Genomic DNA, 26,861 nt, shown 5'->3' with positions numbered 1-26,861 from the left:
TTTCTCTTCTGTAACAAAGGAAACTATACATTTCTTACTACCTGTTTAATGGGTATTGGTGATTTTAAAATCGAGGCATAGCATTTTGTAGAAAAGCCATCTCTGACAGATATAAACAAACGAGGCTTTTGAAAAAGGCTCGCACCAGACCTTATTCATGAATGGAAAAAACGGGAAAAAAATGGACAAATTACTCAGACTGAAAGGGTAATCAAAAAAAGAAAACAACAAGGAGTGTAAGACAGCCCAGAATTACCCCAGCAAACCCAGAGGCAACTCCAAAGACCCAAATACAACTGCTTGAGAAGTCTGCCAAGAAGCCAGATGCAGCTGGTGCTGGAAAAATATCTTCTACAAATTAGCTTCTGAACCCTGTAATTGCCATCAAAAGCAAAAGATCAGGAATACAGTGTGCTGGGGTAAATGGCAGCAATCACAAAGCCACACTTTGCTATGTCTTAAATTAAAAGTGCTTTTAAAAAAAAATTTAAAAAAAAATAAGGGCAAAGGAAAGGCGAACTTAATTACAAGAAATAAGCTTAGTCACACAGTAGCTAATGAAAAGCTAATGAAACATAGCTGTATAGATTGTTTAAGGCAACCTCTGACTATATGATTTGAGTACATAAGCAATTGTACTGGTCCAAGCACTCACATGGCTAATTTCCTGCTGAAATGACAGAAAATGACGGGAATAAAATGGTGTTTCTCTGCCTGACTGAAAAATTTTGAAAACATGCATGTTTTGTACTGGTACTTTATAATTTCATGCAGACATATTTGTCACAAAAAGAATCTTTCAAAGGGCCATGTCTCTCACTGGTACCAGCTAGTGGAGTTCTATAGGTATCAATTCAGAAACCTACATGAGAGAAGACCACTCAACAAAAAGTGATTTTGAAATTAAAAAAAAAAAAAAAAAAAATTGCCAAGACCTAGTAAAAACAACAGGCTGAATGCCATCCTCAAAAATAAATAGGAATTTGAACATGGCAGAACCCAGAGAGAAGAATAAAGTAAAATTCTGCTCTATATATCGAGATGAAAAATGTAGAATTACTGTCCAATATTGCTTTCAGTTACATACATGCAGATCCACTTGACGATCTTGAGATAGCACAGACAAAAACAAAGCTCAAATTGGATTCCAAATTTTCAAATAAAGTATCAACAATGAACTTTTGCCTCATCTATCAGCCAAGGATTTCAGTAGCATGAGCACAATATTGCGGCACATAAAAAGTATTTCAAATACCAAAAGGATGGTGGAAGCTGCTGCACCTTAATTTACCATTTAAAAGACTGATTAAAAAGTATGAAACCAGTCTTAATTAACTGCATATTTAAAAGTCTACTATTTATGTATTTGTATTTGAACAGACCAAACTGAGATTCTCCTTCCCTGCAGTCAGTCACCTTCTCTTTGAGTAACAGGGATGGGTAATTCTCTTCTATTCCCCTCCTATGCTTGTTTTGATCTTTCATCCCAATACTACATTTATACGTGACATTGATCTTCCAACACTTTTTACCATTCTTGGAGCATCAGGCATAACTGTTCTTTTATTACCTCACCCTCCTGGCTTCGTATGCCTTTGTAACAGCTTTCACTTAGCCTTTTATAAAATAACTCCATTCTTAATAATTTTACTTTGTTTTCTCACTCTCTCTCCTCCCATTCTTTTACTACCTTTAACAAACACCGTGGGTGTACGTACTGGCGAGGAGGAGTTTTTTTGCCAGTCTGACAGACATAAGGATGCATGGCCAATTTGAATTATATTTCACTCTACTGCAAAGCCACTCATGAGATATTCTCAGTACAGATGCCAATATCGAACCAAGTTAGAAAGAATCCACCCATTAAGTTTGCTTCTGGATTTTAACCAGCCATAGTCGAAGAGACTTCTCTTTGAAAGATCAGCAGACTCTTCCCGATGCTTCTGTCCCCTTGGGTGCTATCCTTAAATTCTGCTCCTGCATGAAGTAGTCTCTTTCCTTTGTCTTTTCAATCTTATCTCAAAACCACTTTTCTTCCTCAACAGTTTTACTTCTAGTGATTTCATGCCCTTTTTTCTGCCTTTGTTTTCATTTTCTGTCTTAAAAAAGTATTAAAAAAACCCACCAAAAAACACAAACCAAAAAAGCCCGCAAGTTGCTAGAGAAAAAAGTTAGGTTTTAGAGTGTATCTTTTTTATAACTAGGCTTCATATTAACCTACTGGATCTGAACAAAGCTTAAAAACTACTTGAGACTTCTGGTGGCAAGTTTTAGAAGCCATTGGCAATTTCAGAAAGAAGCCCCTTGCTAATACACATCTGTTGGACATGCCAAAATCACAGTCATCAAGACACCCATTGATTTAAACGATCCATGTAATAAACCAATATAGTTCATACATAGGGGGGAGTGGACATGGTTTTCCATTATGATTCTCCTCCTCCTCCTGAGGATCAGAGGAGAAGAATTAGTCTAATTTAGTATAACCTCTAGCCCAACTTGAAACACAATTCAAAGCTCCTGGCTTGTGTTACGATGCAAGAGGACCATCATGTTGGAACACATTTCAGTCAAGACTTCCTCCAAAAAGCTGCCTTTGCCAGGGCATGGAGGGCGACTGGCATCCAGCCAGGAAAGCTGTCTCTTTGCCAGAGAGACATTCCTTCATAAAAAAGAACTCCCCAACAGTCCTAGAAAGGCAATTTTAATTTTATTTTTCACTTTTCAGTGGCAAAAAAAAGAAAGGATAGGAATGCACTAAGACTTGATTATCTATTTTTACAAATGCCAGGGACTGGTTTCCCCAACTTTGTTTTAATTCCCTTTGATTGTCATCACATAAGTAGTGCTTCTTTTAAATTGTCTTTGAAAACACAGTTTTTACAGAACCTCACAGAATGAAACATGCAGACACACAAAAAAAGAAAAAGAAAACCAAAACTCACAAAAACAAACAAACAAAAATCAACAATAAAACCCCAACCAACCAGCTGACCAACCAACCAAAAAAAACAAGAAAAAAAAAAAAAAAAAAAAAAAAAAAACCTGGATGGATAGGATAAAATTAATTTCTCCAGGAACAAAAAATGTGAATGGTGGAAAATAAAATTGCATGCAAAATGCAAGTTTTTCATTTTTCAGTTCGCCAAAATTTAAGACATTGCCATAACATGCTTTAAAAACATAAAAGGAACACAGTACAGGACTGATTCTTTCCTTTCAAGGCTTACAACAGTAAGTAGGAAAAGGCTTCACTGCAAAACAGCTAATAAATGGGGACATGCCTGCTACGCTGTTTTGTATTCTCCTGTCTTCTCTAATGTGATAGGTCTCTAAGTATTAACACAACCAGGGAGGAGATGGCCATAAACAAGCTGTCAAGCATAACTAAGCTATTGTTCCTGAATCTTTTAATAAATGTATAAATGCAAAGTTGGATGATTTGTAGTAATAAGGTGTGCTGTTTAGGCAATATTTGTTTCCATGGTTATCAGAACAGACTGGAACACTGTTTCTCATGGCTGCGTGGAATGGGATAAAGTCACACTTACACAAGTAGGAGGCTCTGTATATGGCCAGCCTTCCACTTGAAAACAAATGGAAAGGCAATGAAATAAATAGACATGAAGAACTGAGGACAGACTAGAGGCAAAATCCCAACACCTTTAATTTCACTTCAGCAGAAAATTTCAGATTTTTTTCCTACGTGACACTAAATTACATGAGAGAGGTAATTGCAAAGATCATCATCACAACATCCATATGAAAACACCACTAATTGCTTAACATTTTTTGTTAAGCATTTTAGCTAATATTGTTAAATTAATAAATGTGTTTTAAATGCCTATACAAAAGGACAACACAATGTTAAGTGGTCAGCTCTCTTCAGATGACCACCAGTATGTCACATAGCATGTTTGAGATTTTATTTATAGTATTAAAGAACCATATTGACTACGTTGTTCCATGAATAAAGAGACTTGTAAAGCTGCTATTCCTACAATTTCTCTCTTAAAACTCTCTTGAATCCCCGATGTCCAAGAAGCGAATTTATGCTAGTCCTTTCTTCAAAGCAAATACAGACTTTCTCCATCTCTGTTCTGGACTGATGTGTATTTTCCCTTAAATTTGTAGACAGTACCTTTGAAATCCATGACAATGCTATTGAAATTAACTCAAAGACTGAAAACATATTAAGGTGCATAGGAAGATATATGCAGTTTCTTTAGCACTGTTTCCATAGATATGTAGATACATATCTACAAAGCAAAATCTCAAATCTCAGGGGCTAAATAAACAAACATTTTCAAAGAAGCAGATCCAAAGCATGTGTGTTGCTTCTGATTTAGACACGCAAATACACTACGTACTTACGTTACTCCTAAAGCCATGCAACTCCTCCGGCATGTGTTAAGCAAGGCATTGGCACAGCTGGAGCATTTTATGTTTCTTGTTATGCAAACATGACACACATATTGAAAACCAACAACAAATTAACAACTTCTTAGCATCCTAACTGAATGAGTGGATGCAGCCACATTTATGTACATTCACCGTTTAAACAAACAGGAACAAGAACTATACGTATCATAACTTGCAACTGAGAGAGCAGTACACAAATCCTACTGCCATAGCAGTGTACCTTAAACCTCCACTGAAAACATTTTGGGTTTAATCTGTAAAAACAAACAAATAATAACTAAGCAAGTCACTTTGTATTAATACAACACCTACCCCTGCCACTGTGCATCAAACTAGGACCATCATAATGGTATTCATTAGTAAACTGTACATCAGCTTTGTACTTTGCTACAGATTTTTTCCTTACCAGCTGCCAAGGTTTGCCCCATGCCTGGCTCACTGGTTACACAACCAATTTGGTTGCAGAGAGTAACAGTAAAGTTGTATGTCCTGTAAGGTTTTAATCCTGTTGCTACATAGGAGAGCTCGTGAGCCTCGGCTATATGCAAAACCTGCAAAGCAAACAGATTGGAAGACAACAGTTGGTTAATAATATTTTCATTCCTGTCATTTGATGACATGTTCACTAGTAAGAAACTTGTCTCTGAACTTTCAGATTCCTTCACTCAGACGTGAGAAAGCCTGAATAGACCAACTGAGGGAGAGGATTATTTTGGAGAATTTGAACAAGCTGGGATTTAGGTGATAATACTTCCCATCACACTGTTTTATGAGGTAATAAGCCAGTTCCTGAGTGGATAAATGAGGAAACAAAGTTATTGCCTCATAAAACTGTGTGGTGGTGCAGTTATCACTATAAACAGTGCAGCTACAATCGAGATGACGAAAATGACACTATTAAGTTGTGAAATCTGACCACCACTGAAGGAGTGACATGATTAGCAGGCATTAGGAGGGAGGGGAATAACTAATACCTACAAACACTTGCATCTGCTTTACTTTAACATCAGTATAAGCTATCAGTGGGAGGGGAACTGAATAAACGGTGGCATTTTAGGTAACTTTGTTATCAGATATTTTTTTGGATGAAGAATCTTGCAAGCCAGTGACCAGAAGCAACTGGCATTTATGTATTGTTAAAACAGCCCCAGGAACTGCAGTATCCCCACTTGATAGACAAATAAACTGAGGCCCATCTGTGGTAATACCAAAAGACAAAATCAGCTCTGAATGACAAATACAATATGAAAGAACAAGATCCACTCTCACATTCTGATTATTTATCACGTTTCTGCTCATTCCTAAGCTTTCAGCTTACTACTAATGCCATGATATTTGTTTGCCAAACCCAATCACTCAAACATTACAACAGTATTTTAAAGTCACATATTTTGACTTCTTAAATCTGTTTCTTTCTGGTATTTTAGGTTTACCCACTTCAAAAATTCATCCAGACAAGTACCTTCTTAAGAAAAATGTAGATTCCTACAATACAGCATGGCTTTAAGCACGTTAGCAAATATGCTATGCTAGCATGTTAGCAAAACAGCTATGGCAAATACAGCTATAGCAACACACAGAAACAGAACATACAAATATCAAGGTAATTTAAATGTTGCAGCACAATCTCATCCCTGCTAATTTTGAATTTCACCTGCTACTGAATACAAGTCAGATCAGAAATACAACCTAAAACATAGAAATAGTGTATAACATGACATCAAACCGGTGATTGGAAAAGTTAGATCAGACAATATACAACAAACCGGGGAAACAATTCATCACAACACCTCAGAGGACATCAGGTTTTATCAATTTTATTATTACCAGTTAGGAAAAACTTAATGTAACTAACAATAATACCTGGGAAAATGGTGGCAAGGTACTTTGTTCAGCCATCAAACTGATGCTATACCCCATCACTTCTCCTCTTGCTAAATTATCTTCAGGTTTTGCCCATGACACATTAAGGGAATATGGTGAAAGAGGGAATACTGATGGAGATGGCATGAACGCTGGGGCTGAAATAAAGTTAAATTAATAATATTAATAAAATAAATGAACGATATGTATAATGCAAGCTTCCTCATTGTACTTGTAAAACACCATTTCAGACAATCATTTCTTTTCCCTTTCTAACCTTATTTTCAAGTCTGGTTGGAATTTTCACTTTATTTTGGTAAGTACCTCACTCATCATTCTCCTGTTTTTTACTCTGGCTATGAACACAGAATAAAACTCTGTCTATGCCTTCAAAGAAATACCAATCAACACTACAGTTCTATCCCCTGTAGCAGGTAGGAAAGTACATATGAATGAAAAAGCCTTGAAGAAAAACTTCATGCAACATGGGAAAAAACTGATAAAAGCAAAAAGTGTTCAATACTTCAGCATCTTAAAAGCGATTCTGTTTGCTAGGCCAGTTTGAAATTAACATGTCTCTCACTTCTTACAAAACAGTTCCCCTGTCTTCCATAGTAAATCTGTTAGAGGATTGTTTGCACTGCAGTTAAATCCCCACCTGATTCCTCTGTAATAATATGATACCAACTCATAGCACTTCTGCCACATACAAACAACCGCACTAATGGACCGCTTCCCAAATACAATTTAACACATTTGTAACAAAAAGTATTTAGGAACAGATAAGCACAAAGACTCATTTTGAAGGAGGAATCAGTTAGCCTGCTGCTTTGCTGGAGCAAATGACTGAGGACATGATTTTCAATCTGACACCAAACAAAAGCGTAAGTAATGTAACAGAAATGTTTAATTGCCAATCATGGGCTCTATCAGTCTGAAAACCATAGATTTCAACTGAAAGCATTGAAATAAATTGCTGATATTTCAAATAATATGTCAAGTGGCAAAGCCCTTTTGAAAATCTGAACAGAAGGGTCACAATAAGAGAGGTTGCAAACTGGTTACACTTTGAGAAAAAGGGGCCATATTGTGACACTTGGCCTCTATAAATGCACATGAAGAGTTGTAAGGAGTTAAAGAGCACAGCTGCCTGTCTCAAACACTGTTAAGGCCACAAGGACTTTGCCATGAGATAAGCACAGAAGGGAGAGACATCATGACATTAACTCCAGGCCCAGTGCATGCGAGATCTGCTTTGCTCACCCTGGTTAAACACATCCAGACAAAAATTCCCCCTTTGGTAAACTGTGTAAAGAAGGAACTGCTCATACACATATCACCGGTCAAACAAAGATCATCCCAAGCCATGGGACAGACGGCATTTGCAAACACCAACAACCTCTGAAGCTCCCCTGAATATGCCTCTCTGAATACTTGTAACCTGGACTGTAAGATAAGACACCATAGCAAGAACTTGAGATAAGATAAAGACGGTACTATTGTCCAGCTGTCATCTCAGACTTAGCTGGAGGTTAACAAACCTTGGGGAGAAGAATGTATCACTGATAATGGACACAAAGAACGCAAAATTTATGGGCCACAAGGAAAGCCAACTTGGCAACTGCTCTGCGCTGTGAAATCAGCTCTGACTGGGTAAAAGGAAATTCCACCAGGGGAGATCCCGACCACTGACTCACAGCCCATCAACCCAAGAAACAGACCAACTCAAAAAAATCAAAAGACTGAGCATGTGGACTAATCAGCATTAGAAGCAAGGGAATCATTTAACCAAAAGAATAAGAGAACTGCATAGCCAATGAGCATTAGTTCTTTTATTTGCTAAAATGTATAAATAGTGAAAAATTTTGAATGACCACTGAGAAGCTCAGGGTGAAGAAGGACCAACAGGACACTGCTGAATCCATGGGTGGCAACTATCTTCTGCTTGATCCCTCTCTCTCTCTCACCCCTTTCTTTTCTATTCCTTTCTATCTCTTCCCCTCACATTTATCGCTAAACAAAATCCGTTATTGACTTCGGCATATGGACTGATTTGTACCTTCATTTGGGCAGAGGAGGCATCTCTCACTAATGGGGTCTCAGCAGAAGTTTCAAGCACTATACTCCTGAAAATGTAACCTCTCAAGTTCTTCAATTTAAAACACTGCTTAGTATATATTTGCAATCTTGTAGTTTAAATTTAGGGTTAATTGACATGGATTATTTTCCTCAAGAACCTGATTTTATGGTGAAAAAAATGCTTTTGCTTTACATGCTAAGTTCTGAGATAATCTGACCGATCTTTAATTAGTTAAAAATGTTAATTTATTCTTAGTTAACCATCATTAGACACATTTTATTGAAAAAAAATTAAGAATACATGCTAATCTATTTTTCCTTTCACTTCTATCAAATAAATTCAAACCAGTACTTACCAGCCTCTCCTGTTCGTCCTGATTTCCAATCTGAAGATATACTACCTGCCATGTTTACTGCTAGCACATAAAACTCATACTCTGTGAATGGTTCCAGATCAATGACTGTGGTACTGGTCTGTGGTGGAGCCAAGGCATTTTCATTCTGAGATTCCACAATTGGCTGAGGACTGAGCCATCCACTGCTTTGGAAAATACGAACTTCAGGAGGAAGGAAGTCCCCAGCTGATTTTAATTTTTTTCTCATGTAAAGTTCATATCTTATAATTATACCTAGACAAAAAGGCCAGAAAAATTAGTGAATTTAAAAGATGTCTGGAGTAATACTAAAATACCAATAGTTCTTTTCTTCTTTTTTTCTTTCTTTTTTTTTCCCCCTTTTAAGACAAAGAGAAGGGAACTTTTGAGTGACATTTTAATGCCAGCATTTTAGAACATATTACTGGATAGGAGATACATGTGTGTGTCAGTTTTACATCAGTGCAAACTTACTATATACACAGAAAGGCCTCGCCACTTTGGGGAAAAAAAACCCAAAACAATCAGTGTTGTGGTATGAAGCAATAAATGATCTAGGTTGGATTGTGGAAGTAGTTTAACTATAAGATCATAAGAAATCTCACCAGAGATTTCTTGCAAAGCCAGGAGATAATTGCCATAAAACGTATATATTTGGGTCTTTATTCATGCACTAAATTGGAGAGGTTGCCGGGGAGAAACAGCTTTTCTCTTTGTCTTTGGAGAGACCAGGAAATCTGACCAGATATCAAAACAAATATGAGAATATTGCTTAAATCTGCCTGTGCTGGCCATTAGATGCACGTCATGGCTATGGACTATGAGGAGTGTATGACACAGGTTGAGATGCTAACAGCAAATATCATGACCTGCACTGTAGAAACTGCCCCTCTAAATATATATTTATTATTATTGTTATTTGTTATTGTTATTCTTGTGTGGGCATTCTTCCTGTCTAATCTGGAAATAGCTGGAAAATGAGATGCTCAAAGTGAAAGTTCAGCTCCTCATAGACAGATGCCCATTTTGTGAACAGATCAAAATGTTTGTTTTCCCATGCACAAATACTTGTGCATGTAGGTGCAAGTTCATAAACTCCACTGCTCATATATTAAAAGATAGTTTCACCAATAAAATCTGTGGTATCACAGAAGTAGCCTACAACAGCTGTGATCTCAGTTTCAAAAACCTAAAATATTATTACACAAGTTAGACCAGCAACTCTTGGCAATCACCTAATCCCTAACAAAGTTATACTGGTAATAGAATTGGCTACTGCACATGACGGATGGTTTCAAAAACAGACTTTTCTGTTAATTCTTAGATTTTTTTTTCCATAACTGTTATCTGCTTATTTATTTTTTGTCAAGCAATATCACCACATCTGCCTGAACTAAGCAATCTGGCAAATTAGGAAAAAATTAATTTTACTGTAAATGTTTGATTATAAATGTGATTTTTGCTGCAGCAGATGCCACTGAGTGCTAAATCCTGGACCCAACAGTCAGTGGATTCCTGGGCTCAGAAGAATAAAACACAGACTCTGAGGATACATTTAATGGCAAATAGGCAAATTAAGAAAATGCCTTACTTCATTTCTCAGTGTATGGCATATGGATAAGGATATTCTAATGAGATCTGAGGAAATGCTGCTTTTCCCTTGCAAAGACTTTGAGTGACAAAAGTAAGCACAATATCCTACCATTTGGTTTCTCAGGTGGTGACCATTCCACAGCCAGTTCTGTAGAGCTGATGGTTTCCACAGTCGGTGGGTGTAGCTCTTCCGGAGGAGCTTGTGCAGTAACTACAGTTACTGGCTGGCTCTTTAAGCAGCCTCCACTAGTACAAGCTTGCACAGAAAAAACATACTTGGTAAATGGAATGAGATTCCAAATAATTGCTGAAGTCTTTAAGCCTTCATACCGACCACAAGGCTGATGATCAACTGAGCTAGTACAAGTCAAAATGTATTTCTCTATGGGCCCAGAGTCATTGGAGATGCTTGTCCAGTAAAGTAAAACAGAGTGGTGACTAACAGGAAAGACAGGATTTAAATCCAAGCTTCCTATAGGTGTCCCAGATTTTGTTCTGTATGTCACTGAGTCACTTCTTGTAAAACCATGAACGTTGCTGGCTTGGATATAATAGGAATAAAAGGTATATGGAGCTAACAGGGTATCAGTGAAGGTCTGAACACCTGAAAAAAACAGTTGAGAAGAAAGCTGTATCAGTCTAAGACATTAAAAATAATCTCAGTTTCTATACTTAAAGTCTCTTCAGCTCTAATCCAAAACATATTTAGGCCTGTTCACATGCTCTTCTTGAGATTCTAAACATTGTAACTTCTCAACTTTTTTCAGCACAGGAAAAAAATCTCCCCTTTACCCTTTATTACCTTCCACTGCACATTAGCATCATTAGAGAAATTATTTTTCCACTGAACTTCTCCTAGTTCCTGCTTTAAACATGAAGATTAATACAATTATCTTCTCATTCCTCTTTTTCTTCAAAATAATTATTTCAAATGTAAATCAGCATCAATATGAGTGAATATAATTTAGAAGAAAAACCCAAACCATTGTGCAAATTTTCAGACCTCTGTTTTTTGATTAATTTGATGGCATAAGACCAAATATTTCACCTTTGTGTGCTTTCACTTCCTCACTTCTACAACAATGCTTAATATCTCATTTGAAAAGCATTTGATCTTAGATAAGAAGTGAAACAAAAGTGCAAATAATTATTAAAAAGGTATGTACAAAGCTTGTATTTACCTTCCTCACCCCTACTTTCCATTATTCTTAGTTAGTAGATTTTTTAGCATCTTTTTAGTACCAATGGCCATTAACAGCTCCTGTGCATATCCCAGAAGCAGTTACACATCTTATTCAGCACAGCACAGTATGAATTTATGTACAATCATACCACCATACATTATTTTGCCTTAAGAAATAGCAAACATTGAGTAATATATGTCAGAGCACAGATACTCAAACTTTTTCAAAGCAAATGAAGAAGATGAAGCTATTTCTACATCCTCTCTGTAAATCCACACAGGGAACAACTCTGCCAGCTGAATAGTTGCTCCTGAGACTTCCTTGTGAGTTAGTAGTGAGCAAGCAGAAGATGCGGTAGCATCTCCCCCTGCACTTGGCACTGGTGAGGCCCCACCTCAAATCCTGTGTCCAGTTCTGAGCTCCTCACTACAAGAAAGACACTGAGGTGCTGGAGCAAGTCCAGAGAAGGGCAATGGAGCTGGGGAAGAGTCTGGAGCACAAGTCCTGTGAGGAGCTGCTGAGGGAGTTGGGGTTACTGTGGAGAAAAGGGGCTCAGGAGAGACTTTATCACTCTGTACAACCACCTGGAAGGAGGGTGTAGCCATGTGAGGGTCAGAGTCTTCTCTCAAGTAACAGGATGAAAAGAAATGACCTCAAATTGCGCTAGAGGAGGTTGGATATTGGGTATTAGGCGATTAGATATTAGGAAAAATTTCTTCATGGAAAGGGTGGTCAGGCTTTGGAATAAGCTACCTGTCAGTAGTGGAATCAAGATGTCTGGAAGTGTTCAAAAAGGATGGATGTAGCACTAGGGGACATGGCTTAGTGGTGCCACGACAGTGCTGGGTTAATAATTTGACTCAATGATCTTAGAGGTCTTTTCCATCCTTAATGAGTTTATGATTTTGTATTTAGTTACATTTATAAGTAATTAGAACAACTCAACTTGGAGTTAGAATTGTTAGTAACTTTGGATGTTTTTTCACATTTTAGAGCAAGTAGTTAATTTTATCCTAAAGACAAAGACTGCTCTGGGAAATCTGAAGCTTAGGTTTTTCAGAGCAGCTAACAAAACACTGTTTTAATTGGGCATTCTGCAATACTATCATCCACGTCACTATGCTGATTTAGAAGATTTTTCTTAGTTTTCCTTGGGAAGTTCACTTTCTACAAAACTCTCATTTAGCCATAAGATAATGTTGATCCAGTTGTACTCTCAGCTCATAAGCACCACAAATTTCATACTATACTAAGAAAAAAAATAACATTATGAAAATTTCTGTCAGCATTAACAATGTATTTTTGATATTCAAACACCAGCAGTTGATTTCATGTCACTAATTAGGGGGATTTCCAGGAAATGTCAAAAATGTCTTTTGAAACCAGATCTAGGTTTTTAAGAAGATAATTTTTTGTTAAATAGAAATATGCTAATGTCTCATTATCCAGCTAAATATAGAATTTTTTTGCTTTACAAAGTGTGTAGGTAGTATCATGAAATAACACCCTCAACAATGCACCATTTTAAGTAGATTGCTAAACAGATTTATAACAACGAAGTATCAAAGCTTTTCCTTTTAAATTAATTTGCATTTTTACTAAAGTTAGGCCTTTAAACAAAATTAAGGAGTTGAAATATTCTCTGTTTGTTCTCTGAATTTTTTTTAATGTTTCTTTCTCAGTCACTTAATCCCATGCTTACATGGGGTCACATACCTTTCCTCACTGTATGTACTGCAGAGTGCACAAATTCACAACATAAGCCACATAGTAATGAACTGTAACACTGCAGCATGAACCAAAACATAGAAATGGGAGGTGCATTCCAAAGGATCTGTACTACCATTGAAAAATAGCTTTTTTTTTTCTTCCCTCCAGAGTACACACCAACAATTAGAGAGACTCAACTTTTGCAAAGCATTAATGCTGCATTGGTAAGAAACTGCAACAAACTAAAGAAGCTCTGAGAACAGAGGTCAGACCTTAGTGGCATTAAACCACGCCTGTCCTCTTAAAAAAAACCCACTTGTGTGCCATGTATACATACAAACAGTATCCAAACACCTCTCCTTTTCTTTGATAAGTGGATCAATATTAGCACAAAATGGCCTTTCCAGCTTGGACAGAGTGTCGAATCCTTTAGGATTGCCTTCTGAGGATCCCTTGGCAAGCCTCAAAATGAGAGAAGTGGTGCTGCTAAAGACAAACCAGGAGCTACACTGATAGCTTAACAGAAGGTGCTAAAAGTTAGAGGCCACAAAAAGCTTTCCTATCTGTTAACAGTTTAAAACCAGGAAGATGAAAAAAGAAGTTTAAGCACATTATGGTCTCTTCTGTTCACCCTAATTCTTTATCTTTGACTTTGACTCTTAGGGTTTTGGCATCTGTGTATATTTTCAATAAATACTTTTGGTAAGTCAATTTTAAAGTTTTTCAGATTAAAAAGTAAAATAATTATCAGCCATTTTGGGTGATTCCATTTGCCAGATTTTAGACTAGGGTATTAATTTCTTTCAAGCAGAATTAATAGCACAGAACACTAACTCATTAAAGGAAAACAGAATAATGTACTCAAAACCACAAAGAACAGTAACAACAGAAATGAGAAATAGCTAAGAAACACCACACATAGATATAGATACACACACACACAAATACAAAATCTTTGATGTCACCTTACTTACTATAAGGATGGTAGTCTTCAGTTGCATAAATTTCTTCCTCATCCCTATACAGCTGGTAAATAAGTCTGTTAGAATTTGGAGAGTCAGGGGAACTCCATGAAAGATTGATAACAGAAGAATTGAGAACTTCTCCTGTAGGAGGAGGTTGCTGAAAAGGAGCTAAAGCATACACAAAAAAAGGAGGATGTAAAAATGAAGGTGATCAATAATCACATAAATTTCAAGAAAAATGCTAAGAAACTGCTAAGCTTTCTTCACCAAAAAAAAACCTGTTGAGTAAATGCACGGTCACCAGGGCAAGACACTAACAGACGAAATCAATGCATCCAAATGCACTCCAACAAAGCTTTTTATCCATGAAACAAGTGTATATATTTAAACAAATGATGAATAAACTTAATCCTCCTTTCAACTCCAAAATAAAGCAAGTGTTTCCCAAAACACTTTTTTTTTTTTTTCCAACATATTTCAAGACCTCTGTAAAACAAGAACATATTTATCTGGTCACATTGAAGTTTCTAGTTCAAGTAGGATTTATTTTTTCAGAGAATTCATTCCATTTTAGCATAGACCAGGCATAACATCCTCCAGCAGAATACAAATGGAAAGTCCAACTAAGTCCAGATCTTACTGAAGTGTTAATTCACAAAAACATAAAGGACAAGATTTTGAAGTTTATTTAGGTAATTGACTTCCATTTGTTTCCAATGAAATTGAAACCCATGAGTGCAAAGTATCTAACATTTTAAAAAATCAGCTTGACATGCTTATTTACCAAAATACGACTCTACCACCTCCATTAACTTTGAAAAATGTGCTACTTAATTGCACTAGTATCAAAAAAGAGAAAAATAAACTTGAAGTTCAAAAGCCAAGTACCTCACATTTTAAGAAAGAGCATTCAAAGTCCCCCCCTATATCTCTTTTGTAATCCAAATGCATGATCATGGTCCTTCCTAACATAATAGCTAATACTCAGTAATTAAACTTCATATACATAGATACACAAATGTTGACATAAACATACATTTTTATGGATGGACTCAATTATCTCAAAGGTCCTTTCCAATCTAGATGATTCCATGATTCTGTATTTATGTTATTATTCAGGTCAGAGCATGAGTCCACAGCTTGCTGTAGGATCTCCAGCAATCCAGTTATACTGAGGACAGCCCTACCCTCTGTCCTTCCTTACACCGTGCATTAGCACAGAACAAGACAAGTCTGTTTGGGCAGATAGTAACTGCTATGAAAGGCAGACTCTGCCATTTCCCCATCCTCTTCATCAAGGGAGTGTGGATCTAGAGGAAAACATTTGGTCAAGGAATGAGAATAGCCCAGGGTAGTACAGAAATCAGCACATGGAGTAAGCTACCAGGAGCTGGATTCACAGAACCACCCAATTACCTTTCCTCCCCTACATTAAATATTATAGGAGAACATCAAGACTAGAAACATGGAATTTTTTTCTTCTTTTTATAAACTATAATCTTCTCCATTATGTGGATATTTTATTAATATCACCAAAAGTTAATTACTAAAATCTGTTCAGCCAAGCTAACAGGAGACAAGAAGCAAAGAATGAAGTTGCAGAGAGAAAATGTCATGAAGACCTCAAGCCACACAAGTGATAGATGTAGAGACTTATGCTAAAATCAGTGGGCCACACTATATAAAGGTTTTTAATACAAATCTAGAAAGTGAGATGAAGCTATTTTGAGTAAGATAATGAAAAGCCCTGCTTCTACTGAAGTATTTCAGCCAAGAAATAGCACAAAAAATTTCTAGGATTCATTGGATTGAACAGAACATAATCATCACCTCCCCTTAAAAAGCATAGTTTGTTGTTCTGCTGCCAATCTGGAGCTTTTGAGTTCATCTCACTTAGGAAGTGAATGTATGCTAAAATGACTACAGGAGTAAAGTTTGAGAATCAGAGGAAACAAGGGCTCCTAAATCCCTTTGGCATTTAAGAAATTTTTTCTCCATGTAACACATACTTACAAGACCTGAGCAATCACAGAAGTTTACCAGCATCACCTTCATTCTCCACTGGCAGTCTCACACTACTGCATATTGCTTCCATATGTTTGCTGGTTTGAATTTTAAATACGTAAGCAAAGAACTGTATTGCACATTTTATCTAAGATATCACTAAGTAGAAAAATTGCTAAGGAAAATAACCACAAATGCCAAGCCAGGCAAAGCTCCGTATGTACGCAACAAGTTTAAATATTTTGGTATGAATAGCCAAAAGACTTCAGTTGCTATATCCTCTATGTCCAGAAGAGGACTCAGCTTGTCATTTAGAATACTGCCTGATGTACTTTTATCTAACTAAAATCTATTGTATTATTTCTCCATGTCATACTATTATTAATCAATTTTATAGTTGAATTGCTATTGACCTTTATCCAATGTGTATCCCAACACAAATAAGTAGGTTGGCTTATGTTTGTAAAGCACTTTGAAGATGAACAGCATCATAAAAGTGCCATGTATTATTATTATTACACATTCAGTTGAAACATCTTACATTTTTTAAAGAAACAACGAGCTAATCAACTGTCCAAACAATAGATACTGTGCCTTCTACAGAAGAGTACGGGGACAAACAAAGCAAAACTATTTAAACACTTCCAAACTTTGAAGAAAGCTAAAAAAAGTCATCTTTGGAAACAAAACAGTCTCTTTATGATATCCATTTATAATGCTATGCATTCTACAATGCATATTATTTGAAATTTAAACTGATTTACAATGAAATACAAACTGATATCAAAAGTGAGAGCTGTCTCTACCTGCAAATACTTTATGCATTTACATCTCTGCTTGCAAATCTATAGTTTTCACATATCACAGTTATGAATATCATATAAATACCCATGCAGAACACACAAAGGAATGTTTTGCTGAAGGAGGATCCAGAAACATATTCCAGAGATAACTTGGGAATACCTGACCCTCTTGTTGCACATGGCTACCTGAGCTGTCACAGTATGACCAGTGTGGCCATTATTAATTAGGCCTGCTGACAGAAATGTCCAATTAGCACCTGCAGCGTTCCTCACTCACCGCTTACAGGACTTCCAAGACTGGGCTGTTAACTGTGTATGGCAGTAAGGTGTGCCACCAAAATGTAACCCAGCTCTTCCAGAGTGAGCTGAGGCCCTCCCCACATGGTTTGGCATTGCGCAGCATGATGTCCTCAAAACCCATGTCTGAACATTGACCCAAAGACATCTTAAGTACTCAGTTTCCTTACAACTTATACTTTTGCCTTTACCTCTTTAAAAGCCCTGCCAGCTTGGAGACTGGGTGCTGGGGATCCTCATATCCAGATGTTCCATTGCAACTTGTTTCATTACAATTCATGAATTGACCCTCAACATAGCATTGGCCCCACCTCACACACACCAATTTATGATGCTCTGTTACATCACATCACATATTTTCCCAAACTGACTGGAAAAGCGCCCCTGGAGAAGAAAGGCAAAGCTACGTCGCACTGGGGAGAAGATTTGGAATTAGTCACCAAGAGCAGGTTTTCAACAGACCTTCTGAAGGCATGTGTCCTGCATCCTGTCTGTGGCAGGAAAGGGGGCTAAGCTGTAACTTGTACAAATGCTGTTGCATTTACGTGACTAAAAGAGGAACTCTGGATTGGTCACTACAAAGAACATGTGCAAGGGAACTATGGGTTGTCACTTCTCCCCGGGTTAGACTGCAAGCCTAAGGTGTGTATGACACAAAGGATTCTGTACATCTCTCTAAAAAACAGTCCTAAGATACAGTGAAAATCACCCCAACTTCAGTTGCCCTATATTTGGAGGTGAGGAGGGAACAAACCCCAGTTTTAGTACTGCTGACCTAATTCAATACTCACTAAATCAATTAAGAACTTTAATTTGAAAGACATGCTTTTAAGACCTAACATCCACTTACTTTTACTGCAGCCAAAGAGGTTGTGGACATCCAAATTACTGGCATCGGGAACACAGTTGTCACATTTCAAGCCAGTTACAAATTGTTTACAAACACACTGTCCAGTAACAAGATGACAAGTCCTACTAATGGCTCCTGCAGGATGACAATTACAGTGCTGACATCTATAAACAAAAACAAATCAAGGAAGTGATCAACACACATCAACATTTCAGTTAAGCACAGTAGGGTTTTGTTTAAAAGATTCTTGGGCAACATAATTAAAACATCATAAACAGTTCAGTAGTCTGAAACAGAGCAGAAAATCTATTAGTCTGATTAAAATAAACTTACAAAAAAGGCGCCCACTATAAATATAAATATTTTGCTGCCAGAATAATACTCTAATTTATATAAAAATGGCTTAGAATTAAAGAGCTTTTATATATATTGATCCACACACAAACTGGATACTAATGTTTGGTAATAAACACATTATGCACTCAGTCCTGCATCCTTACTCACACAACCGTTCTTGAGAGCTGCAGAATTCAGTGATACATATGTAACCAGATGAAGAGCTTTCTGCAAAAAATATGCAACCTTCAACTCAGGGGAAACTAGGCTTTAGTTGGAAAAAATAAATCAATTAATAATTTCTTGTCCACAAAGGCAACTTAAGGTTGAAAAAAATAACATGCTGTAAATAAAGGAGAACGAATGGTGACCAAAATGGGGAGAAGAAAACCTCAGACTAAAACAGTGACAGTAAAAAAACCAGCAGAAATAATAATATTATAACAGGAAACATGATTTCTTTGCAGCCTGAAGGACAAAATTTGAAATAACTACAGCAAATAATTAATTAAATGTGCAAGTAAATTATTTTTAAATTAAAAAGAACAAAAAATTTAAAAGCACTGGTATCACACAAATGCCACACTTCAATTCTGCAAATCCCTCTGGCAGCAGTAGAATACTTTCAGGATTAATTTATGCTTTGGCTTTTGCATGTGAAACCTCTTGTGATCAACTTGGTCTTCACTTGATACACTATTTCCCCACTGACACTCATTTACAGCACAGATACCAATGTCAGGTTGTGCAAATATTCAAAGAGTCGGAACATGTCAGAAATTAGGCAAATTACTACAAATACTGTTATGCTACCCCTTGCAATATAGACTGACATTATTATTCATAACAAAGTCAACTATGGCAAAGAAAACTTCATACTTTAGATTCTAATTTCACTATATTTTAATTGCTGCAGACTAAAAGAGTTCTGAAAAAACACCATCTGGGAGAAATGTAGGAAGGTACATCGCAGCTAAAACATACTGGGAAGTCTACGCTTCCTCCCCTTGCCCTGAGCTGGGAAACTCCAATTCTCAAGCATAAGCAACGTCAGCCTCAAGGGAACTTTAAATTACTCCAGATGCCAGGTCCCAAGGTGATGAAGCAGCAAAAAGAAACCAAAGAAGTCCAAGACAGTCATGCTATGTCCCCTTTAGTCTGCTAAGCCTAAGACTACACAAGAATCAATTTACATTTGGCTGATCTTTCCTTGGCCAGTTTCACCAGATCCAAGGAAATATGTGGTGGTGCCTTTACACAAATTACTTTGCCATTTTCCCAGTCACCACCATCATACCAGGGTCTATACCTCTCTCTATCTATATGAAAGCAGAAATAAAAGTGAGTTCAATTATGTTTTAGGTGTTAGCTTTTTAAGGCAAGAGAGAGAGGAAGGGAAGGTGGAAACTGTTTTCACATTAGGACACTAAAATTCAGGTCAATAATCAGTGAAATAGGCATTAAATGTGTCAGATTTTTAAACAAGCTTAAGAAAACTCTTCACATACATTTTCTGCCTATCACAGAGCTCTCTGTATTAGAGCTCCTTTACTCCACAGCAGCTTGTGCTGTGTGATCTCCCGGGGAATCATTCAACACCCTTAAAAAGGCTGATAAAAGCTAAAGCTGCAAAATAAGCTGCAAATTTGTTTTATGGACTAATATCCTTTTGAGAATAAATAAAATACATTCTCTCTTGGAAACCACTATACTGTAGTTTGCTCTCTTTTACAGTCAAGAAAAAAGGGCAATTTTTTCAAAAGTCTTTTCATCTATAGACAGTGCATCCAAATCCCCCTTTAAATAGAGGTTTTGTTTAGAGTCCTTTAACACCATGACTAAAAACCCAGTTTCGTTACCAAAGGAAAAAAAAATAATAACAATTACTTGCTCAGTAAGACAATATTTTATTGTTATTTCATAATTTCATTACATGATGATTATTTAGTGTGGGGGGTGTCAACAAAAGTTTCTCGATAGATAAACAGAGAAAGACAAGCTTCTCTTACTGTTCCTGTATATTATTGCACCTCTTATGAATAAGAGTCTCCTGATTATTCTAGTTTTGATCATCATACACACATGACAATCAAACTCAATACCCATACAGTCACAGTGATAGTTCTCAGACTGGCAGGGTGGGGTTGTTCCTTTCTACTTGTTGCATTTTTTCTTCTAGGAAAAGTTCACCTATACTGAATGAGGCTCCCGATCCTGCAAATAACAGCATATATTTCATCATATTCTGCTCCATGGGATTACATATTATTTTTGTGTAATCATGTGCATCTTTTTTTTTTTACCCTGCAGAAAACTAGAACTAGATTTGTTGTTAGGCATAGTTCATGCTTTTCAGTCAGGATTAAGGATTCAGTCAATTAAGGATTTTCAAAAAAATATCCAATTCTTTAAAAAGATAAGTAACTTTTAATCATGTGAGAAATATTTTCAGCATTCTTGCTAAATGCTACTTTTTCAAGGTACTCAGAGTCAAATATAATTGAGTTTTATTAAAACAGAATTGTATATAATCAAGGAAAACAGACTTTTAAAACGTGGAAAGAGAAATGTCATGCCAAGATGAATTGTGATATTGATTTTCTGAGGATAAATGGTTTTTGTAATATTAATATAGAGAAACCTTTATTACATTGACTCTCTAGGTGCAGTTAGAGCCTCTCCAGCAATCTGTTTAAAATCTTCATTTTTCATCCTTATGGGAAAACCTCACTTGCTAAATGGATTTCATAAACAGTAATCTGTCAAGATATATATATAAATAGATAAACAATTTGCAATGTTCATTGACCAGTTCATTATAGTAAACAATACAGAGGTAAAGCATTTCAAAGGTGTACAGATGCCCATAACCATTACAGATCCGCTCAGACTGCTGCAAACACCCAGTATTTCTAATTCTTTAATTCCCAAGAAAATTTTCCAGCTTCATAACCTGAAATGCATTAAAGAATATGGAGTTCCTGTTGTATCTGGAAAGCACCACAAAATAAATCAGCTCACATATTCCTCAGAGCAGGAGAATTTTAAAGCCTCACAATCTCTGTGTATCACAACTTTTGCTTCTTTTGTGCTATTGTGCAAAGACAGATATGTCTTTGCCACTGCAGATAGCTCATATCCTTTTCTGTCCTTAAAAGACACTTGGAGCAAGGATGGCTTAAATGACCTGGCAACTTTATGGAGAAAGAAAAAGCATATTACTTTTTTTTATGAAGATAGTAACAGTTAAAGAAATGGAATAAAATAGATTAACAAATAAAGACCTGCATTATCATTTTCAGTGGATACAAGTTTGTGCCTGAGGAACAGAGGTACATTGCCCAAAAAGACAATGAAAAGGAAGCCAAGAAAATGCAACACAGGTTAATCATGTTAATGTACTACCAGAGTAGTCTTCAATACTGCCATGAGGATTAATTAGTATTAAGACATTAAAGACAACTCAGATTCAAATTCCAGAACTCTAAAAACTTCCTATTTTTACAACAAAGTCTGGATCTAGGCAATTTATATTTTCACTTTTTGAATTTCAAAAGGTTAAAATGCAGATATTTGAAATTGAATATCTAGCTCAGAAAAGTTATTGCTTAGCACAAATGTGCTAAAACTGAGGGGTGGGGGGATAATCTATTTCAAGTAACTAATAAAAAGGTATCATTAATAATAAGGAAAATATATTTCAAAGGGAACTTTAATATTACACAGACTTTATTTCTCACCATTAGAAATGACAGGAAGTGAAAATAGGAAGTCCTTATTCCTACAGATTACTTTATGGCCATTAGCAGATGCCTCTGTGACCCGAAACAGTAAAAAATAATTTTAAAAATCTCCTAATGAGTGACAGTAACATAAAAGTTAAAATGAAAAATCTGCAGAATAATGTCAAATATATGCAAGATGACACTGATAATCACTGCCTAAAAGCATGTCTACCCCACACTAGCTCAGGGAGAGGAGCAGAGGGAGGGGAACATTGTACAGATTTTGCTTCTGCCTGTGGTATGTGGTTTGGGTTTTTTTAAAGGCAAAAATACCATATATAACAAAAAAATTTAACACCATCAGTCTGCATGAAAAGATGATAGCAGAAGGGCTGTGCAATCTTTGTGGAAAATATTTTAAAAAGGAAATTGAGATTGTGAGGACTAGGCATGAAAGATAATCCTGAAAAAAAAAAAGAGCAATAGTTGAAATAACAGTGCACTATATAAATATGTTTTCCCCTTATAATCCAGGGAATCCATATAATTCCAGTGTACCTAAAGACCCCTGGCTACATTAGAAATACAATTTACCCTGTGGCACATAACAAAATGTTGAAAAAGAATACACTGCTTCAGAAAAAATAATCTTTAAGAATAAAGGTGCAGTGAATATTTGTACTGCTGTTACCAAAAGAAATTTGAAAAGTCAGGGATATCTGTAGTTCTCCCTTTCCCTCCCCACTGTCCCCCACTAAATCTTCCTGAAATTTTCCAAATCATTCATTAGTTATAAGAATGGCAAATTCCCTGCATTTTAATAGCCAATATTTAAGACCTCAGAAAACAGCACATCTTACTGAAGATGCAGAGACAACATAGGGAACCAATTAAGAAGTTGCTATAACTTAGCCTTATACACCTTTCATGCTGTTTCTAAATCCATGGCAAAATTTCTATTTCCTTCAGCTCATGGGAGCGCTGGGGATTGTGTAATGTATCACACATAAATCAGAGTGCACACGTGAACTCATAGAAGGATTAATGTAACTCAAACACATCTTTTCATTGTCACTAAACCCTTGACTGAGCCATGAGAAAACACGTAACAAGGATGATATAAGTGACCTGTAAAAAAGAAGCACTCACCTGCCTGTGACAGAGTCAAATCCAAAATAAAGTTCTTTGCACCGTTCACAGGTCTGTCCTGTCACAGAGGCATCTTGGCAACTACATTGGCCAGTGAGTTTATCACAGATCTGATTCACAGAACCAGCTATGTGGCACAGGCATGGCAGACAGCCAGTGATGCTGGATGGAGAAAAATAAAAACCTGGGGAAAAAAAGGGATTTTGAGAATCCTTTTGTTATCTCTCTTCAGACTCCTAGCCAGAGCAAATGCAAAATAGGGGGGAGTATGTTAACATGTCTATGGGGAAAGTAAAGACCCAAGGATTTCAGAAGTACTCATGAATGCACCACAAACACTAGAAACAAAAAAATAACAGGGAAGAGACATTTGTCCATTCTAGTCTGGGATCCCAGCTCTGAAAATGGACAGCTGCAAACCATAAGAAATGCACATAACTTCTTAAGGATGTCTCCTAATTTTTCTCAACCAGTGGTTGACTTAATCCTTGAAACATTATAGTGTTTGGAAAAGCTACATTTGATGAGCATTACCAGGTTCTAGGTAAAATTTACATTTTACTCCTTAACACAGAGCTTGTGTCCTGCACAAATACTTTTACAGAAACTAATAAACTGATAAAAGAAAGATACTTATCTGCTATTAAAGTGCATTCACTCCAAATTCCTTCTCCTTGTGTATTATTTCCAATTATGAACTTGAGCATTCACTTCACATTCCCCACACTATATCTGGTGTGCTTCTGCTATGCCATCTTTCATCCTATTGCCCTCACCAGCAATCTTTATTTATACCTTTAACACATTACTAATAAATACAGTTAGATACAGTTTATACACCTCTAATCTGGTCATCAAAGAATTTACCCATTATTCACAACCTCACCAGAAGTTCCTAACAAAAGAGCTGTTAGATACATTCTCTTAATGATGGGGTTCCATTTGCATAATCTATTTCACTATGTATGGACTTACTCCATTCTTAATAATTTCTTTCTGATCAGAAGACAATTTAAGTAATGGCACACTAGTAAAAAAATATAATTACATAAGTTTCCAAAATATTTTCTATTTTCACCTGATCATTAATAAATGTTTAACTATTTTTTTTCACACAGGTTGTTCTCTTTATTCCCCCCCTCACCCCCCTTTGGATTGGAACAGTTTATTAAAAATGTAGCAATGCACAACAGCTCTGCAACCAGTCCTGATGGCACAGTATTAAGAGACACTAGACAACAGCAAGTACCTATCTTGGAACATGAATCCTAAAATAGGGCCATTGATATGCGTTTCTATCTCCCTTAGCTGGTGGTTATTAGTTATTATTTTACAACTTCAATAGAAAGATTTCAGCTGCTACTGAGACACGCAGCATTCTCAGACACTTGCCCTCTCTCCAGATCAAGTTCAATCAGTAGTTTCTTAGTCATGTTCTCAGCTACTGAATATTTTTTGCTGTCCAATAACTTCCCGATGTCCTGCTTTATAATAAGGAGCCCAAAATTATATTGTAACATGTCATATTGCCCGAGGCCTTATTATTTGTCTTACAAGAGATAGCTCTATATATACACCCCTAGGGTGGTATTCTCTGTCTTTGCAGCAGTGTTGCACTGTGAGCTCATATCCAAATAGCAGAGGAACTAAACAAATTGAAAACATTAGAATTTTACTGCTCAAATCTTTGTTCAAGTTTAGCCTCTGGTCCTCAGTGAGATAAATCTCAAGTGGACAGTGAAGTGATATCAGTCTCCAGTTAACATACATTCGCATCATAAAAAACCACGCTGTTGGCACTTTATTCCAGAGAGGCCCCGAACTGAGGCACCACAGAGAGCAAATAGCCTGAAGTTATTAGTGAGGCAGCATGTATTATCTCCTGCTGCACTTCTCTGCGCTGCACAGTGCCCATCCTGTGCATAAATAGAGGAGACCATTTCCCAGCAATGTCACTCCTGAGCACAATGAACGACTCCACTCGCAGAACCTAACAGGAAGGTTGGAAACAAGTTTAAGCCTTGGACTCCTGCAAAAGGTCAAAGCACTTCTTCAGGACCCATTTTATAGTTGTGGTAAATGATAAGCACTCAGGCTAAACCAGATCCTTCTCCGTCCGAAATTTTGCATGGAACTATGATTCTATGATTCTTTTGTATAAAATAACATCTAAGAGAAATCTATGATATAATGGGCAAATAAGCACATCTCTAGAAAATAAATTCATTTTCCCTGAGCAGGATCAATTATTACAGCATATACTGCTTTTATTGTAGCAGTGAAATTACTAGTTATAATCTATACCTTAGTGTTAAACATCTTGGCTCTCCTACAGCCATACTTCTTAAACCACTGTAGAGCAGTGAAGGATTTGGTAGGATATTTTTTATTATAATCTTTTAGAAATGCTTCAAAAGTTTCTGGACACTACCACAATTACTTTTTTCCCCCTGAAGTAGCAGGTAAAGGCAAAACTGTTTTTAAAAGTGAGGGATAGGAAAAGACAAAAAATTTCTTCCCCCAACTAATTTGTAAGTGAATTAATATGATTAATGTGGAGCGAAAAAGAGAAAACATCAGGTTACAAATTCATACTGTTTGTCATAATCATTATTATTATTATTATTTACTTCCACCATCTAGAATTTGACTCCACCTAGGAAAGAGTAACAACTTAATGCAAGCTTAATTTACAGCAAGGTTAGAAGGGCTCATAAAAGTTGCTTTATGAAGGATCCACTGTTGTATAATAGAGCCAATTTCCAATTTTAAGACAGCCACTGCAAATCTCTGTGATATCTATGTATATAACTAGTATTATGCTTATTCTTTTTCAGATTTTTTTTTCAATTCAACCATAACTGATCACATTTGTCAATCAAACATACTCTTCAAAAGGAAGAATGAAAGTCATAGCAAAGTATTCAGCTTTTTTTTAATCATCCTCTTAGCATTTCTCCCTCTGTATAGAGAAGGAACACATGACCAATTTCTTAGCACTTTTACAGGCTTACCATCTACAGCAGCTCATTTCTTAACCACAGGCTGGGTTTCAAAATGCACAGTTAACCACACCAGCAATGGTGTCACAAGATAATTCATATTTTTCTGGCCAACAGAGGTAGTATGTACACAAACCCTCAGTATTGGTGCCCAGACACACATCCTACATGCTGCTTTACATCTTTGCCATACTATGTAGCATTCTATGCAAACCTGTGTTTACAGAGTAAAGAACTTAAAAAGTGCCTTTTTTACAGCTTTGCTGGTCTCCTAACAAGACCCAAGAGCTGTGCTGAATAGCATTTGTGAGGCACAAATCCCAGTCAGTAACACAGTTGCAGAACGAGGCAGGGACAAAATGTTCACAACGATTTGGGAGCTGAAGAGAACCTGTGTTTGAACCACTGCAAACTACGACATCTCAAAAGCAGGTTTCTGTACAAGGTAAAACTGCTCTTTCACTTTGCTTCATGTTAGAATCAAGTGTTCCTCTCTTTGCATACA

At 36.6% G+C, this 26,861-nt stretch overlaps 1 protein-coding gene across 5 annotated transcripts in view; it reads right to left on the bottom strand.

The window, feature by feature from the left end:
- Positions 1-26,861, bottom strand: part of USH2A (usherin) — a 322,330-nt gene that overhangs the window by 229,621 nt on the left and 65,848 nt on the right. For all 5 annotated transcript variants that reach the window (XM_042051713.1, XM_042051712.1, XM_042051715.1 and 2 more), the window contains 7 exons: positions 23,355-23,538; positions 18,145-18,308; positions 14,200-14,358; positions 10,441-10,935; positions 8,721-8,993; positions 6,286-6,443; positions 4,829-4,973 (listed from right to left, as the gene is read on the bottom strand). In XM_042051713.1, coding sequence (XP_041907647.1) covers positions 4,829-4,973; positions 6,286-6,443; positions 8,721-8,993; positions 10,441-10,935; positions 14,200-14,358; positions 18,145-18,308; positions 23,355-23,538 — 1,578 coding nt within the window. The remainder of the gene's footprint in view (positions 1-4,828; positions 4,974-6,285; positions 6,444-8,720; positions 8,994-10,440; positions 10,936-14,199; positions 14,359-18,144; positions 18,309-23,354; positions 23,539-26,861) is intronic.

This window comes from Corvus kubaryi, unplaced genomic scaffold, assembly GCF_017639235.1.
Source record: "Corvus kubaryi isolate FWS band 111438036 unplaced genomic scaffold, C.kubaryi_AGA036_p1.0 76, whole genome shotgun sequence".
Taxonomy (NCBI): Eukaryota; Metazoa; Chordata; class Aves; order Passeriformes; family Corvidae; genus Corvus; species Corvus kubaryi.
The sequence above is the reverse complement of the archived record's forward strand: the minus strand, read 5'-3'. Positions and strand labels throughout refer to the sequence as shown.